The sequence below is a fragment of the Emys orbicularis genome, chromosome 6, assembly GCF_028017835.1.
Source record: "Emys orbicularis isolate rEmyOrb1 chromosome 6, rEmyOrb1.hap1, whole genome shotgun sequence".
Lineage (NCBI taxonomy): Eukaryota > Metazoa > Chordata > Testudines > Emydidae > Emys > Emys orbicularis.
Window position 1 is genome coordinate 95208388 of NC_088688.1, and position 13211 is coordinate 95221598.

Genomic DNA, 13211 nt, shown 5'->3' on the forward strand with positions numbered 1-13211 from the left:
CTGACGTGAGCAGAAAATGAAATACTGGCTATGAAAAGGAAATTAGCCAGTTGGATATTTGGTATGAAAAAATCTTTCATAAACAGATCATCTAGAGATACTGAACAGAGTACAATGAATGTATTTGGTACTGACTTTTTTGAGTGGGCATAGTGAAATATTGAAACGTGAAAACAAGCTGCTCTGATGTTGGCTTGAGCCAACAATTATGAGTTATACTTAATATCATTAGCAAACTCTTTAAAGGCCAGAGAATGCTGTTCTTGTTTTAAAATACTGGGAACCTCCTCAAACAACCTCTCTAATGCCACATGAATGGATTGTGGTCAATGCTGTCCCCAGGCAACTGTTGCTCCCGTTAGTATAATACAGTAGTATTATATAGCACTGTCCCATGTCTTTTCCAACACCACTTTGCACATTCAGAGTCTTAATCATTGACTTTGTCTCGGAATAACTGACGTGCTTTGGTCCCTCTAAAGTCCCTTCACAGTTTGTATTATTAGCAACTGACTCCTGGCATGGGTGCATGACAAGTGCCTGAAACTCCTTCTGTATTTGAGTCATGCTCGGCTGTTGGCTGCTGCTGCTGCACAGACATTTCGTATGATGGTGGTTGTTCCTCCTGAAGGCTGGTTTCATCTATGAATTCCATGCTGCTTTCAGTATACAGTGGCGGAGGGATGTTGTAGATCTCTTCCTCTCTTGCTGAAATGGAGAGTGGTATTGGGAAAGTCTGTTTTCCCGGATCAGTGCTATCTTCATAGCACGGAGGGTAGAAATCAGGCCTGAAAAATAATCACACCAAAAAGATTCACTAGTTAGAAGAGATTTATATGAGCTGGGCCTGGTTAGATATGTTTGCTTTTGTCACCTTGTCACAGTTTATCTGAGGTTTAAAATATAAACTGAAATCATGAAATCTGGCTAAGAAGGAATAGATCAGCTGGAAACATATGAAACAGATCTGCTGATCTAGCATCCTGTGACTTTCTCTAAAGTGTGCCATTAAAATAATTTTCAATATCAGCCTCAAAAGTGAATTTAATTGACAAGGTTTCCTGACTGTCATGCAAATATCACCCACCGATTGTCTATAGTACAGCAGCTGCCCTAAAGGGCACTCGGATTTGAAAAGGGAGTATATTTCCTGCCAAAGTTGATTGCATGGTGATTATTTTCCGCTCTCCACAAATTTTTAAGTGCTATCCGTATTGTCCTGGTTATCTAACCAGGGTTTGTGATGCGATGTATTTATAGAGCTGTTACAGCACCTATTGTCAGTGTTTATGGTGGTGTTACCACAACAGACAGCAAGAGTCATTTGTATCCAAAGACCCTGTTACAAATTTTGCCAGGCCTAGGGCCAACCAGTTTAAGAAATTGTCTATTGGAAAGCATCAGACTTCACTCAGAAATAGCAGAGATATTTACACAGAAACCTCAAGCATAGACCATATAGGGAATTGTGAATCATTCCAGTGTTTTGGCCTCCCTGGAAAGACTGTGCTGAGGAGCAATACCAAAACGCTGGCACAGCCATTGTTGTCGATTACGGTGATACAACTGGGCCAGCTGTGCTCCTGGAGTAATTCCACTGCAGCCAATGGAGTTGTGCCTGTTTTCCCCAGGAAGTTTTCCCAGTATGTGTAATCACTAAGAATAGTTTTTCGGGAATATATCCTGTACATTGATTGTATCACCTAAACTGCTGCTGTTACTGTCCTAACTGCAATCCACTGCATATGAAACGTTCAGGCTCCTGTTCTGTGCCCATACAAATAGAATAAAAAGTCTTCTACTAGCTGCAGGTTACTTTTCTTTGATATAATGCTATGTCATTTATTTCCCTTGAGGATACATTTACAAAATGCAACACCCAGTTTGCCCCCACATACATTGCAGTACATACCTGTCTATGGTGTTGATGTGCATTTCTCTATGGCTGGGATTTCTCTGGAAAATATAGAACAGGTTTTTGTTTTTTCTGACTTCATGGTACGTGCTCCAGAAAATCCCAGTCACAAGGAGTAAGAACCCCAAAGGTAACAGAGAATAAGCAATGGGCAGATTATTCCCACATCTGCACAAAGAGGAACCTGTGGAAATGCAAAAGGCTCCCATGCAAATAATTGAGAAGCCAGTTAAGAGCACAAAGATACGAAAGAGAGAGAAAAACGTTTTTGGCATCTTCATGGTTAAACACAGCATCTAGTTCTTTCTCTCTCACGCTCACACTTCCTCTCTCCGCTATGCTTCGTATCTGCATTCGTCAAGGTTTTATGCACTCCAGGATAAACTGGCCTTTGGACAATTAAGAGAAGCAGGCAGTTATACGATACTCATTAACTCATCGAAGTCACCATAATATCTTTAGGGATTAATTTATAATTATAAGGCTGCTTTAAGAGGAGGGAAAAATTCTTCCTGTGTCATTTCTTTGCCAGTGTAAGCTTTGAAAACCATTGTTGCATACTATGCTTCTCAATGAGTTAAACATTAGGGTTTGGGTTTGAATAGAAACCACCAACCTTGCCAGCTTTGGGGCAATGCTTTCTAGCACTGAAGGTTTCTTTAAAAAAAACAAAAAACCTTCATTGTTCCTAATTCTCTGTTAAAAGCTTGAAGAAAAAATGTGTGTCTACTGATTATGAATTCTTTCTTTCACTCTTTCCAACTGAATGTTAAATAACTGTGGCATTTCTTATAGCTCACTTTCTAGTTTCCACACCAGGAACATCAATGATCAATAAAAATTACACAAATTCAACAAAACAGTCTAAGGGTGGTTCTAAGTTTGGTTCTTCTCCTCTTCCCCAAATTCAGCTCCATGTTGATTATTTTTTCTTTACTCTGTCTTCTTTCTCCCAGCACCAGCTATTGACTTAGGAGCCTATTTTTAAAGGTATTTAGGTGCGTCAAGATGCAGATAGGCACCTAGTGGGATTTTCAAAAGCTCCTAGGCCCCTAACACCCACTGAAATCATCCAGGTGCTTTAGAAAATGCCAGTGGGCACCTATCTGCATATTTAAGCCCCCAAAACTGTTGAAAATGTCGCTCATTGTCCCTGTCCCTACAAGCATACCGGCTAATATTTAACATGGCAAAACAAACTCCATAATCAGAACTCCATTTGTTTAATAATGCCACTTTGTCTTTCAGTGGGGAGGAGAATTAACCATACCGTACCAAGAAATGTAGTCAACTCTTTCCCACTTAGTGTCAAAACAATGTCATTCTAAAAGATAGGCTTTAGTTCAGCCACCGCTGGGTTCAATGCAGGAATTAGTGGGTGTAATTCTATGGCCTGTCACACTAGATGATCATATGGATCCCTTCTGGCCTTAAGTCTATGAGAGTGATTCTTTCTTCCACTAAAGCCCCTGTACGCCACTGCCATGGTATATAGGGGTCATAAAAGCCTCACAAGTCCTGGCACAGGGGCCATGCCAGTGGGGAGAAAGGGGCATATTGGATAGAGGAGGGGCCATAGCACATGCCACTGTGACCATTCTGCACACCTCCATGGGCTGCCCAAGTAGGTGACAAATTACAGTAGCTCTTGTGGCTTCCTAAATTACTCTGGGTTGTTTTGCCGTCTGACCAGCCCAGGACCCCAAAGGCACAAAGGTCACCTTTGCCTCACCCCTTCCTGGAGGCACAGCACACAATCTCACCCTGTGACTCTATTCAAGTATTGTTTAGTGGTTTAATTATGATTATTTATTAGCATTGTATTTTACCTGTGTGGGCACCACCTCAAACATTTTGCTAGGGACTCTTGATAAATAATATGCTTATTTGTTTATTTTGTCACAAAGTTGCATTACATTCTGGTGAAAAATGTACTTTTTAGCCCTCTTCCGCTGTATCAGTGCATCTACTCAATGGAACCAGCCCCCAAACAAGTGAGTGCAGCAGATTTTTCTACCAACTGTGAGAAGGTGTTTTGAGGTTGGTCACCTTTTCATTTTCTGTGATACCAAAGGGACCATACAGCAAAAGTTGGCAAAAGCCTGTCTTAACAGAGCAAAGCATTCACATAAAGAGCTGTTGGGGCCAGTTTTTACTGCAAAGTTAACTCATGTTATAACGCGAATCTTCCTGTTAACTCAACCCCCATCCACACACAAAAACCCCACACTCAAGTGCGGTGGCGCTATTAACTCAAGTTGGTTGGCACAATTGGCCTGCTAACATGACCACTCAGTAACGTGAATGCAGGCTAGTGTCACTGGAGTGCTGCCAGTCTTCCAATGCCTTCCCACAATTCCCCATAGTCATATTTTCTTGCTCTCTTCCTATTCATCTAGCCTGGACATCACCTTCACTCCCCATAGAAGAAACAAAGTAATAATTGTACAGCAAACCTCCTCCGTCAGAACCAACAATTAACTCGCCAAAACCAAACTGATCTGTAACAATCTGGGGTGGCCAGATTCCAGATAGCAATAGCCACCTGTTTTGGAACTGTTATGGCACCCTCTCACCTGTGTGTCCTGGTGCTGAAGAGCCTGACACTTCTCCAGGAATGTGGTCTTGCTTGTACAGAAGTTCTGCGTCCACTGCTAATCATCCCAGGTCTGCATGACAATGCAGTTCCACTATTCTGAGCTTGTGGTCCTACTCCAGAACTGCCAGTCATTATAAGGGGGGCTTCATCACCCACTAAAAACTTCACCCAATAAAAACTCCTCCAGTTCTGCATGCAGCTTATGTGCTCTTCTTAACAAAGCATACCACCTCTTTCCCACGATGTCAAGCCATTGCTGAAATGCCTGCCACTGCATCTCACACCCTGTATCTTCCTCCTGTTGCCAGAATGAGAGTTGCAGTGGAGCCCGCATTTGGTATAGGTTCCTCCAAGTTAGATCCTCACGCTGCTACCAGTTGGGAAAAACTTGTGGAACTGATGTCAAACTAGAACTGATTCAGTTGCGGTGTCAGGCTAACACCAGTTTCGCCCATGTGCACAGACAGGACAGACAAGTGCTCCCACGTTACACTGCAAAAAATTCCTAGCATGGCTCAGTTTACTGCAATGCTAAGAACGATGGGATGCGCCCACAGCAGACAGCACAAGTGAGTAGAGTGGCAGTGCGGATACAGGGCATTAAAGCAACTCAAGTATTATTCTGCCATGTGACTGCTCTCACTCAAGCTAGGCAAACAGAGAAATAATTCAAGTGTAGATCACTCAAGCTAACTTTCCAGTAAAGATACACTGTGTTTTTCACACATTTTAATAAATATTTTAGCAAAACTTACAACATAGAATAAAACAAATACATAAGCAGTGTTCTTGCTTGTTAATTGTTGATATAAGGATCTTAGCACAGGAATCTGAGTTATTTCCTGTGAAATAAAAATAAATTACCTTGAAATTTGAACTCAGAATTCTGCTTATCTGAAGGGAATGACATGTTATTTTTCCCACCTTTTTGATCAGAGCGAACTACTATACATTGTTCTTCTGAATGTTGCTTACATGTTTCTTGTAGTGTTCAGCTAGGTATTTGCCTTAGTGTAGTTGAAAGGTTTATAGTGGAACTTGCTCATAATGAACTCAGTTGCAGTGAAATTCTGCCTATAAGGAAGTGGAGTGAATTTCCTGAATGTCAAGTATCAGAGGGGTAGCCGTGTTAGTCTGAATCTGTAAAAAGCAACAGAGGGTCCTGAGGCACCTTTAAGACTAACAGAAGTATTGGAGCATAAGCTTTCGTGGGTGAATGCCCACTTCATCAGACGCAAGTAATGGAAATTTCCAGAGGCAGGTATAAATCAGTATGGAGATAACAAGGTTAGTTCAATCAGGGAGGGTGAGGTGCTCTGCTAGCAGTTGAGGTGTAAACACCAAGGGAGGAAAAACTGCTTCTGTAGTTGGATAGCCATTCACAGTCTATGTTTAATCCTGATCTGATGGTGTCAAATTTGCAAATGAACTGGAGCTCAGCAGTTTCTCTTTGGAGTCTGGTCCTGAAGTTTTTTTTGCTGTAAGATGGCTACCTTTACATCTGCTATTGTGTGGCCAGGGAGGTTGAAGTGTTCTCCTACAGGTTTTTGTATATTGCCATTCCTGATGTCTGACTTGTGTCCATTTATCCTCTTGCGTAGTGACTGTCCAGTTTGGCCAATGTACATAGTAGAGGGGCATTGCTGGCACATGATGGCATATATAACATTGGTGGACGTGCAGGTGAATGAGCCAGTGATGTTGTAGCTGATCTGGTTAGGTCCTGTGATGGTGTTGCTGGTGTAGATATGTGGGCAGAGTTGGCATCGAGGTTTGTTGCATGGGTTGGTTCCTGAGTTAGAGTTGTTATGGTGCGGTGCGTGGTTGCTGGTGAGAATATGCTTAAGGTTGGCGGGTTGTCTGTGGGCGAGGACTGGCCTGCCTCCCAAGGTCTGTGAAAGTGAGGGATCATTGTCCAGGATGGGTTGTAGATCACTGATGATGCATTGGAGAGGTTTACGCTGAGGACTGTAGGTGATGGCCAGTGGAGTTCTGTTGGTTTCTTTTTTGGGCCTGTCTTGTAGCAGGAGGCTTCTGGGTACACGTCGGGCTCTGTTGATTTGTTTCTTTATTTCCTTGTGTGCGTATCGTAGTTTTGAGAATGCTTGGTGAAGATCTTGTAGGTGTTGGTCTCTGTCTGAGGGGTTGGAGCAGATGCGGTTGTACCTCAGCGCTTGGCTGTAGACGATGGATCGTGTGGTGTGTCCGGGGTGGAAGCTGGAGGCATGAAGGTAGGCGTAGCAGTCGGTGGGTTTTCGGTATAGGGTGGTGTTAACGTGGCCATCGCTTATTTGTACTGTGGTGTCTAGGAAGTGGACCTCCCGTGTAGATTGGTCCAGGCTGAGGTTGATGGTGGGGTGGAAGCTGTTGAAATCATGGTGGAATTCTTCCAGGGTCTCCTTCCCATGGGTCCAGATGATGAAGATGTCATCAATGTAGCGTAGGTAGAGAAGGGGCGTGAGTGGACGAGAGCTGAGGAAGCGTTGTTCCAGGTCAGCCATAAAAATGTTGGCATATTGTGGGGCCATGCGGGTGCCCATGGTGGTGCTACTGGTCTGGAGGTATATATTGTCACCAAATTTGAAATAATTGTGCGTGAGGATAAAGTCACAGAGCTCAGCAACAAGTTGTGCTGTGTCATCATCAGGGATACTGTTCCTGACAGCTTGTATTCCATCTGTGTGTGGGATGTTTGTGTAGAGAGCCTCTACATCCATGGTGGCTAGGATGGTGTTTTCTGGGAGGTCACCAATGCATTGTAGTTTTCTCAGGAAATCAGTGGTGTCACGGAGATAGCTGGGAGTGCTGTTGGCGTAGGGTCTGAGTAGGGAGTCCACATATCCAGACAGTCCTTCAGTGAGAGTGCCAATGCCCGAGATGATGGGGCGTCCAGGATTTCCAGGTTTGTGGATCTTGGGTAGTAGATAGAATAACCCCGGTCGGGGCTCTAAGGGTATGTTCATTTGTTCCTGTGTTAGTGTAGGGAGTGTCCTGAGTAGACGGTGCAGTTTCTTAGTGTATTCCTCAGTGGGATCTGAGGAAACCTTTCTTTCACAGACCTTGGGAGGCAGGCCAGTCCTCGCCCACAGACAACCCGCCAACCTTAAGCATATTCTCACCAGCAACCACGCACCACACCATAACAACTCTAACTCAGGAACCAACCCATGCAACAAACCTCGATGCCAACTCTGCCCACATATCTACACCAGCAACACCATCACAGGACCTAACCAGATCAGCTACAACATCACTGGCTCATTCACCTGCACGTCCACCAATGTTATATATGCCATCATGTGCCAGCAATGCCCCTCTGCTATGTACATTGGCCAAACTGGACAGTCACTACGCAAGAGGATAAATGGACACAAGTCAGACATCAGGAATGGCAATATACAAAAACCTGTAGGAGAACACTTCAACCTCCCTGGCCAAACAATAGCAGATGTAAAGGTAGCCATCTTACAGCAAAAAAACTTCAGGACCAGACTCCAAAGAGAAACTGCTGAGCTCCAGTTCATTTGCAAATTTGACACCATCAGATCAGGATTAAGCAAAGACTGTGAATGGCTATCCAACTACAGAAAGCAGTTTCTCCTCCCTTGGTGTTCACACCTTAACTGCTAGCAGAGCACCTCACCCTCCCTGATTGAACTAACCTCGTTATCTCCATACTGATTTATACCTGCCTCTGGAAATTTCCATTACTTGCGTCTGATGAAGTGGGCATTCACCCACGAAAGCTTATGCTCCCAATACTTCTGTTAGTCTTAAAGGTGCCACAGGACCCTCTGTTGCTTTTTCCTGAATGTGTATTTCAATATCCTTACATTGGCTTATAGTGACAGTTCAGTCTGCTTGAAAATTCATTTGCTAGTTCCAATCAACTCCAGTTAATATCCTTGGATTGCAGCAATTATCGCCTACCAGAAAGGTGCTAAATGATTCTTCCAAAGAGACTATCACCTCCCCTTCTTCAGCGGAGCAAAGGAAGAGATTAAGAGAAGTTGCCAGTATACCATGGCAGAAGAAACCCGGAATCCTGGTCTCCCTGCAATTGCACCCAGCCGAGTGTGAAAAGGAGACAGTCTTGCTACTGCTACTTTCCAGTGGAGTGAAGTTGTGGCCACCTAGCCTCCCACAGAGAGTTGCCAGTGTCCCCTGCAACTGCACTTAATAGGTGAAGGGGGATGGGTGGTCTCTCATTAGGTGGGCTCTCTCCTGCCCTAGTGAAAGTCTGTTTATAACAGGTGGGGCAAAGCCAACCTCACTAATAGAGGTTTTCACTGTATATAAGGGGTAATATAAATAATATCACAAAAATAACATGTCATCTCCTGCATCCCTTATCGTATGCAGTAAAATTGAATTCATTGCTCTGATTAGGTGTGGTGTTAATCAGTTCTAGGTACTAAGTGTCCTGGCATCAGATTTCAATCAGCTTTGGGTAGTGTCCCGGTATTATGGCCCATATTTTTAAATTTTCAATGGGACTTTGGCTCCTACGTGCCTAAGCCACTTTCGAAAATGGGCCTTCGCCGTCTACGTCACTTTGGCCTTGCAAGGCTGAGCAGTGCAACACCTAAATACCTTGCAAAATCTGGGCCTTCGTGTCCTTCCCCCCCCACCCCCCCAAGTAACAGTCTAGGTTATCACAAGACACAGCAGGTGGAAGAGACAGAGAGTTGAAGATGAGGAAATGTTAAAGCAAGCGAGTTCTCAAACAATAAGCAGGCAGTCTCGGCTCATTTACTACCTCATCATTTTCATCTGGCAGTGCTTCATTGGCATCATGGCAGAGGTGAGTCTTAAGGTGGATAAGGTAGTGGCTTTGCCGGAATTTTCCAGGGAGTTTTCCCAGACCAATAAGGGGATGTTTGGAAACATTGCAGAGGCATTTCAGGGAGCTGAGGACTGGTGGTTGGTGAATGGTGCCGACAGCAGAAGAGTGAAAGTGGGGATTAGTGTTGCAGTAAAATAGTAGATCAGCTAAGTAGGACAGAGCTAAATTGTGAAGGGCCTCAAAGGCTTAGAAACCACCATTTGTCTCATTTGTGTCTAGACCAATAGCTATACAAGACTCCAAACACAGCACTGCCCCAAACTAGAAGCTAGTTCATGGCAAATATAGTTCTAGGAACATGTCTACATAGAGGGCTAGATCACAAGGGGAACATAGATGTTGCATTGTTCTGCATTGCAACACCTAACTTTTGGGTGTGCTACTGCTTAGTGCAATTTGCAGCCCCGAGTTAGGTGACGAGGCTCTTTATACAATGCACAGGGAGAGCTAGGCGCCTGAAAATGGGATCCCAAGAAGTCAGCAAAATGAGCTGGGAGCCATCTTAACTGGCCAGTAGGAAATGGGGATGAGGCATAAACTCCGCCCAGAAGAGGGATGAGGCATAAACTCCACCCTTCTCCGGTAGCTACATACCTAATTCTGGGCTGGAGGGAGACACCACTCTCCATTCAGGATTCATAGCCAGGAAGCCTCTCTTGGAGCTAGGTGCCTAATGCAGGTCACTCCTTTCTTGTGAAAAACCAAGGTGGAGGAGGCAGTGGTGATGCTTCCCTAATAGCTTAGGAGTTGGGGTATTCCTGTGGGAGGCCCATGTTCAAATCCCCACTCTGCCTGTTTAAAAGGAGAGATGTGACTCCAGGTCTACCAGCACCTAGGTGAGTGCCTTAACTTCTGGAGCATTGGGTATTGCAGCGTGTGTGTCTCGATCTCTACTCTTGAATATGTTCCACTTTGCCCAAATAATTAAATTTTCATTAAGCCAGAGAGGAAAAGCAAGCATGACCCTACAGCCTGCATTTATATCCCTACTGCAGAGCAGGGATTTGAACCTGGGTCTCTACCTGCCAGGTGAGTGCTCTAACCAATAGGCTGTTGGTATGGGGGTAGGGGGGTATTTTCAGAGCATACCTACTAGATTGGACAAGATGGGGAGGAATGCCTAATTTATTAATCCCACTGGGGCGTAGGTGTGTACCAGTGCATGGAACAGCTCTGCAGTGTCAGGGCTTAGAGGTTTTTGTGCATGCCCACAAACAGAAACTTTACCTGTGGAAATGTAGGTGTCTACAGGTGTCTGATTCCCCCTTTGAATCTAGCCCCCATAGCTGTATTGGGCATCTCTTGGGCCCCATAAAAGGTTTCCTGGCTGCACTGGGAGGCACAATGAGGTGTCTTGAGAGCCAAATGGCACCATAAAATGTGTCTCCTTCCCTCTCTCTGTAACTGCTTGATCAGGCTCATGTTGAAAAATCTCCACCGTTTTATTGGTGACAAACACAAGCAACAAGAATTTCCTCACCAGGGAGCCATTGCTCCATCAAGGAAGAGCAAAGGTGAGGTTTGCACACATCTATTTTGTATTTTAAGCTGTATGTAAATGTATATTTGTTGTGGCTTCTGGGATCCTGGAAGGTTGCTAACTTGGCCTTTGGTATAGCAAAGTTGAGCATGCCTAGGCTAGTTAGACCAGCTCTGACACAGCACAAGTGGTGATCTGTGCATCAAAGGGGTATGTCACCCTGTATTATGGCTGCAGATACAGTCAGCAGACTGACTAGCTGACACCCTGAGGATGAGAGTGGAGATCAGTGAGACAATCAGGAGCTTCAAAAAACCATAATGGGGCTGTCCTAAACTGTGTAACTGTAGGTGTACCTGGCACAGTAACCATATGACATTCAGGACTGGAAAATGCTATTATTGTCCTATTAACCTACATTGTTACATGCAATCTAATAATCTATTCAATCAACTTGTTCAGTTCCCTGCTAGTGCAGGATTGTTCTTTATTGTAAATTTACCTAATGTTTTGTCCAGTTTAAAATATTCCAGTATTGGTGCTTCCCCCACGTCCCATGGGACGCTTTTCCCCCCACAAGCTAATGGATTTAATAGATACTAATATGAAGTTTTTCCTGATATTCAGCCCAAACTTTCCTTTTCTAATTTGCATCCTATTCCTTTTATTATATGTCCTTTTTGCTAAATTGCTGAATAATTCCTCCTTCTCCTGGCTGTTTACAGTGTGCAGATCTTTCAGATAACGCATGGAGGTAAATACACCTATTGAATAGTTTATGACCTCTATCTATCGCTAAGATAATGACTGTAATTCAGATCATCTACAGAACTGGGTGTCCTTCCGATCACATACAATATTTGCAGCAATAATTTTGATGGTGACACCACCTTGCACTTATTGACCTGTTTGCTTTATGTGCAGGTGATAAAATTAAACAGAAATTATACCTCTGTGGATATATCATAAGTTAATTATTACAAAATTGCTATGGCGTTGTTTCTTTGATGCTACCAGTAAAAATGGTTGGTCATATTTTGTTTGTTGAAAGCAACCAGTGTTGCTTAAGAAGACTGATGCTATACAGTGAATGGACTCTCACTTTCCATCTTAATGATTTTACCCTGCCCCTTATCCTCCCCAAATCCTGTAAAAGCGTCCTTTCCACTTCAGCTTTCAGTAAGGGGTCTCAGGCCAGAAGAGAATTGCTTCACCAGAATGGCAGTGAATTGCATCAGCCATTTAAAAATGAAATTTAAAATAATGGCCTGATTTCTTATTTTTCAGAATTGCTGATCACTTACAGCTCTCTCTGAAGTCCAAAAGCAGGAGGGGGAGGTAGGGTTGAATGCTCAGCCCCTCTGAAAAGTAAGCCATCAAGGTAAGAGAATTCTTCTAATTTGTATTTATTTGTTTATAACATCCTAGGGGCTGACTAAGAGAACTAAAATGAGGCAGATTAGATCCATCTAGTTGAGCAGTAGTGCACAAACCCAAATCTGGAACACTCACAATCCGGTTTAGAAAATTATTAGATGCTGCAATTGGAATGTCAGTCAGCATGGTTAGGGAGACACTGGAAAGTTCCCATCCACCATGCAGAACATACTGGGATGCTCCTGAGCTTTGAAAAGCTCATCAGAAAGGTGGAGCATACATGGGTTTGTAACAGGGGAGTATCAACAGTGGCGAGATGAGGCACCACTCCTAGGACTCCTTCGTGCAATGCAAAGCAGGAGCCATCTGTAACACTGGTGCCAGCTCTGGCCAAGGCCATAAGCATCAGCTAAAAACTGACAAATTCACAGCTGGAAGTCAGGTCAATTCATTTGTGTATTAGTATAGATCAAAGTGGCTGTTAAATGTTTTAGAATGTGTTTGGTGTTTAAACCTCATGAAAACTAATGGGAGGTTGCATGCATTGTTTTTATATACCTGTATCCTGTTAGAATGTAGTAGCAAACATCTACATTGTATATACCCTGTATCTAAGTGATGCACCAAACAGAAAGAAGCCTCGTGTAATGCAAATGAAGGACTGTAACAGGAAGGTGCTAATTCCTGCGCATTTCAAAGCAAGTGGACATTGTGTGTGATGATCATAGATCAAAAGACTCTAAAAGCATTCCCCTCTCTCATCAAAGTAAGAGCCCAGGTGGGTAGCCAAACTGTCAACTTGTTTTTCTGGGAGATGAAGCCATAAGTATGGTCACAAGGGGGAAAAAATCTTATCTCTAGACTCTTTGGATTCTAATAGGGCAGAATAACCAAACAAGAAGACAGAACTCTCCAGAGTTACTCTGGGTAGCCCTAGAAGGCTTTTGGGGAAACTGGCAGATAACTACATCTCTGCTACCCTTTGAAATTATAG

General features: G+C 43.6%; 1 protein-coding gene across 1 annotated transcript; it reads right to left on the reverse strand.

Annotated features, from left to right (window-relative positions):
* Positions 1–502: 502 nt before the first annotated feature.
* On the reverse strand, positions 503–2211 carry TMEM252 (transmembrane protein 252). Its single transcript, XM_065406015.1, has 2 exons — positions 1913–2211; positions 503–788 (listed from the first exon to the last, which is right to left on the reverse strand). Exons 1-2 carry the CDS (start codon positions 2209–2211, stop codon positions 503–505), a joined length of 585 nt encoding a protein of 194 aa, XP_065262087.1.
* Between the last annotated feature and the right edge of the window lie 11000 nt (positions 2212–13211).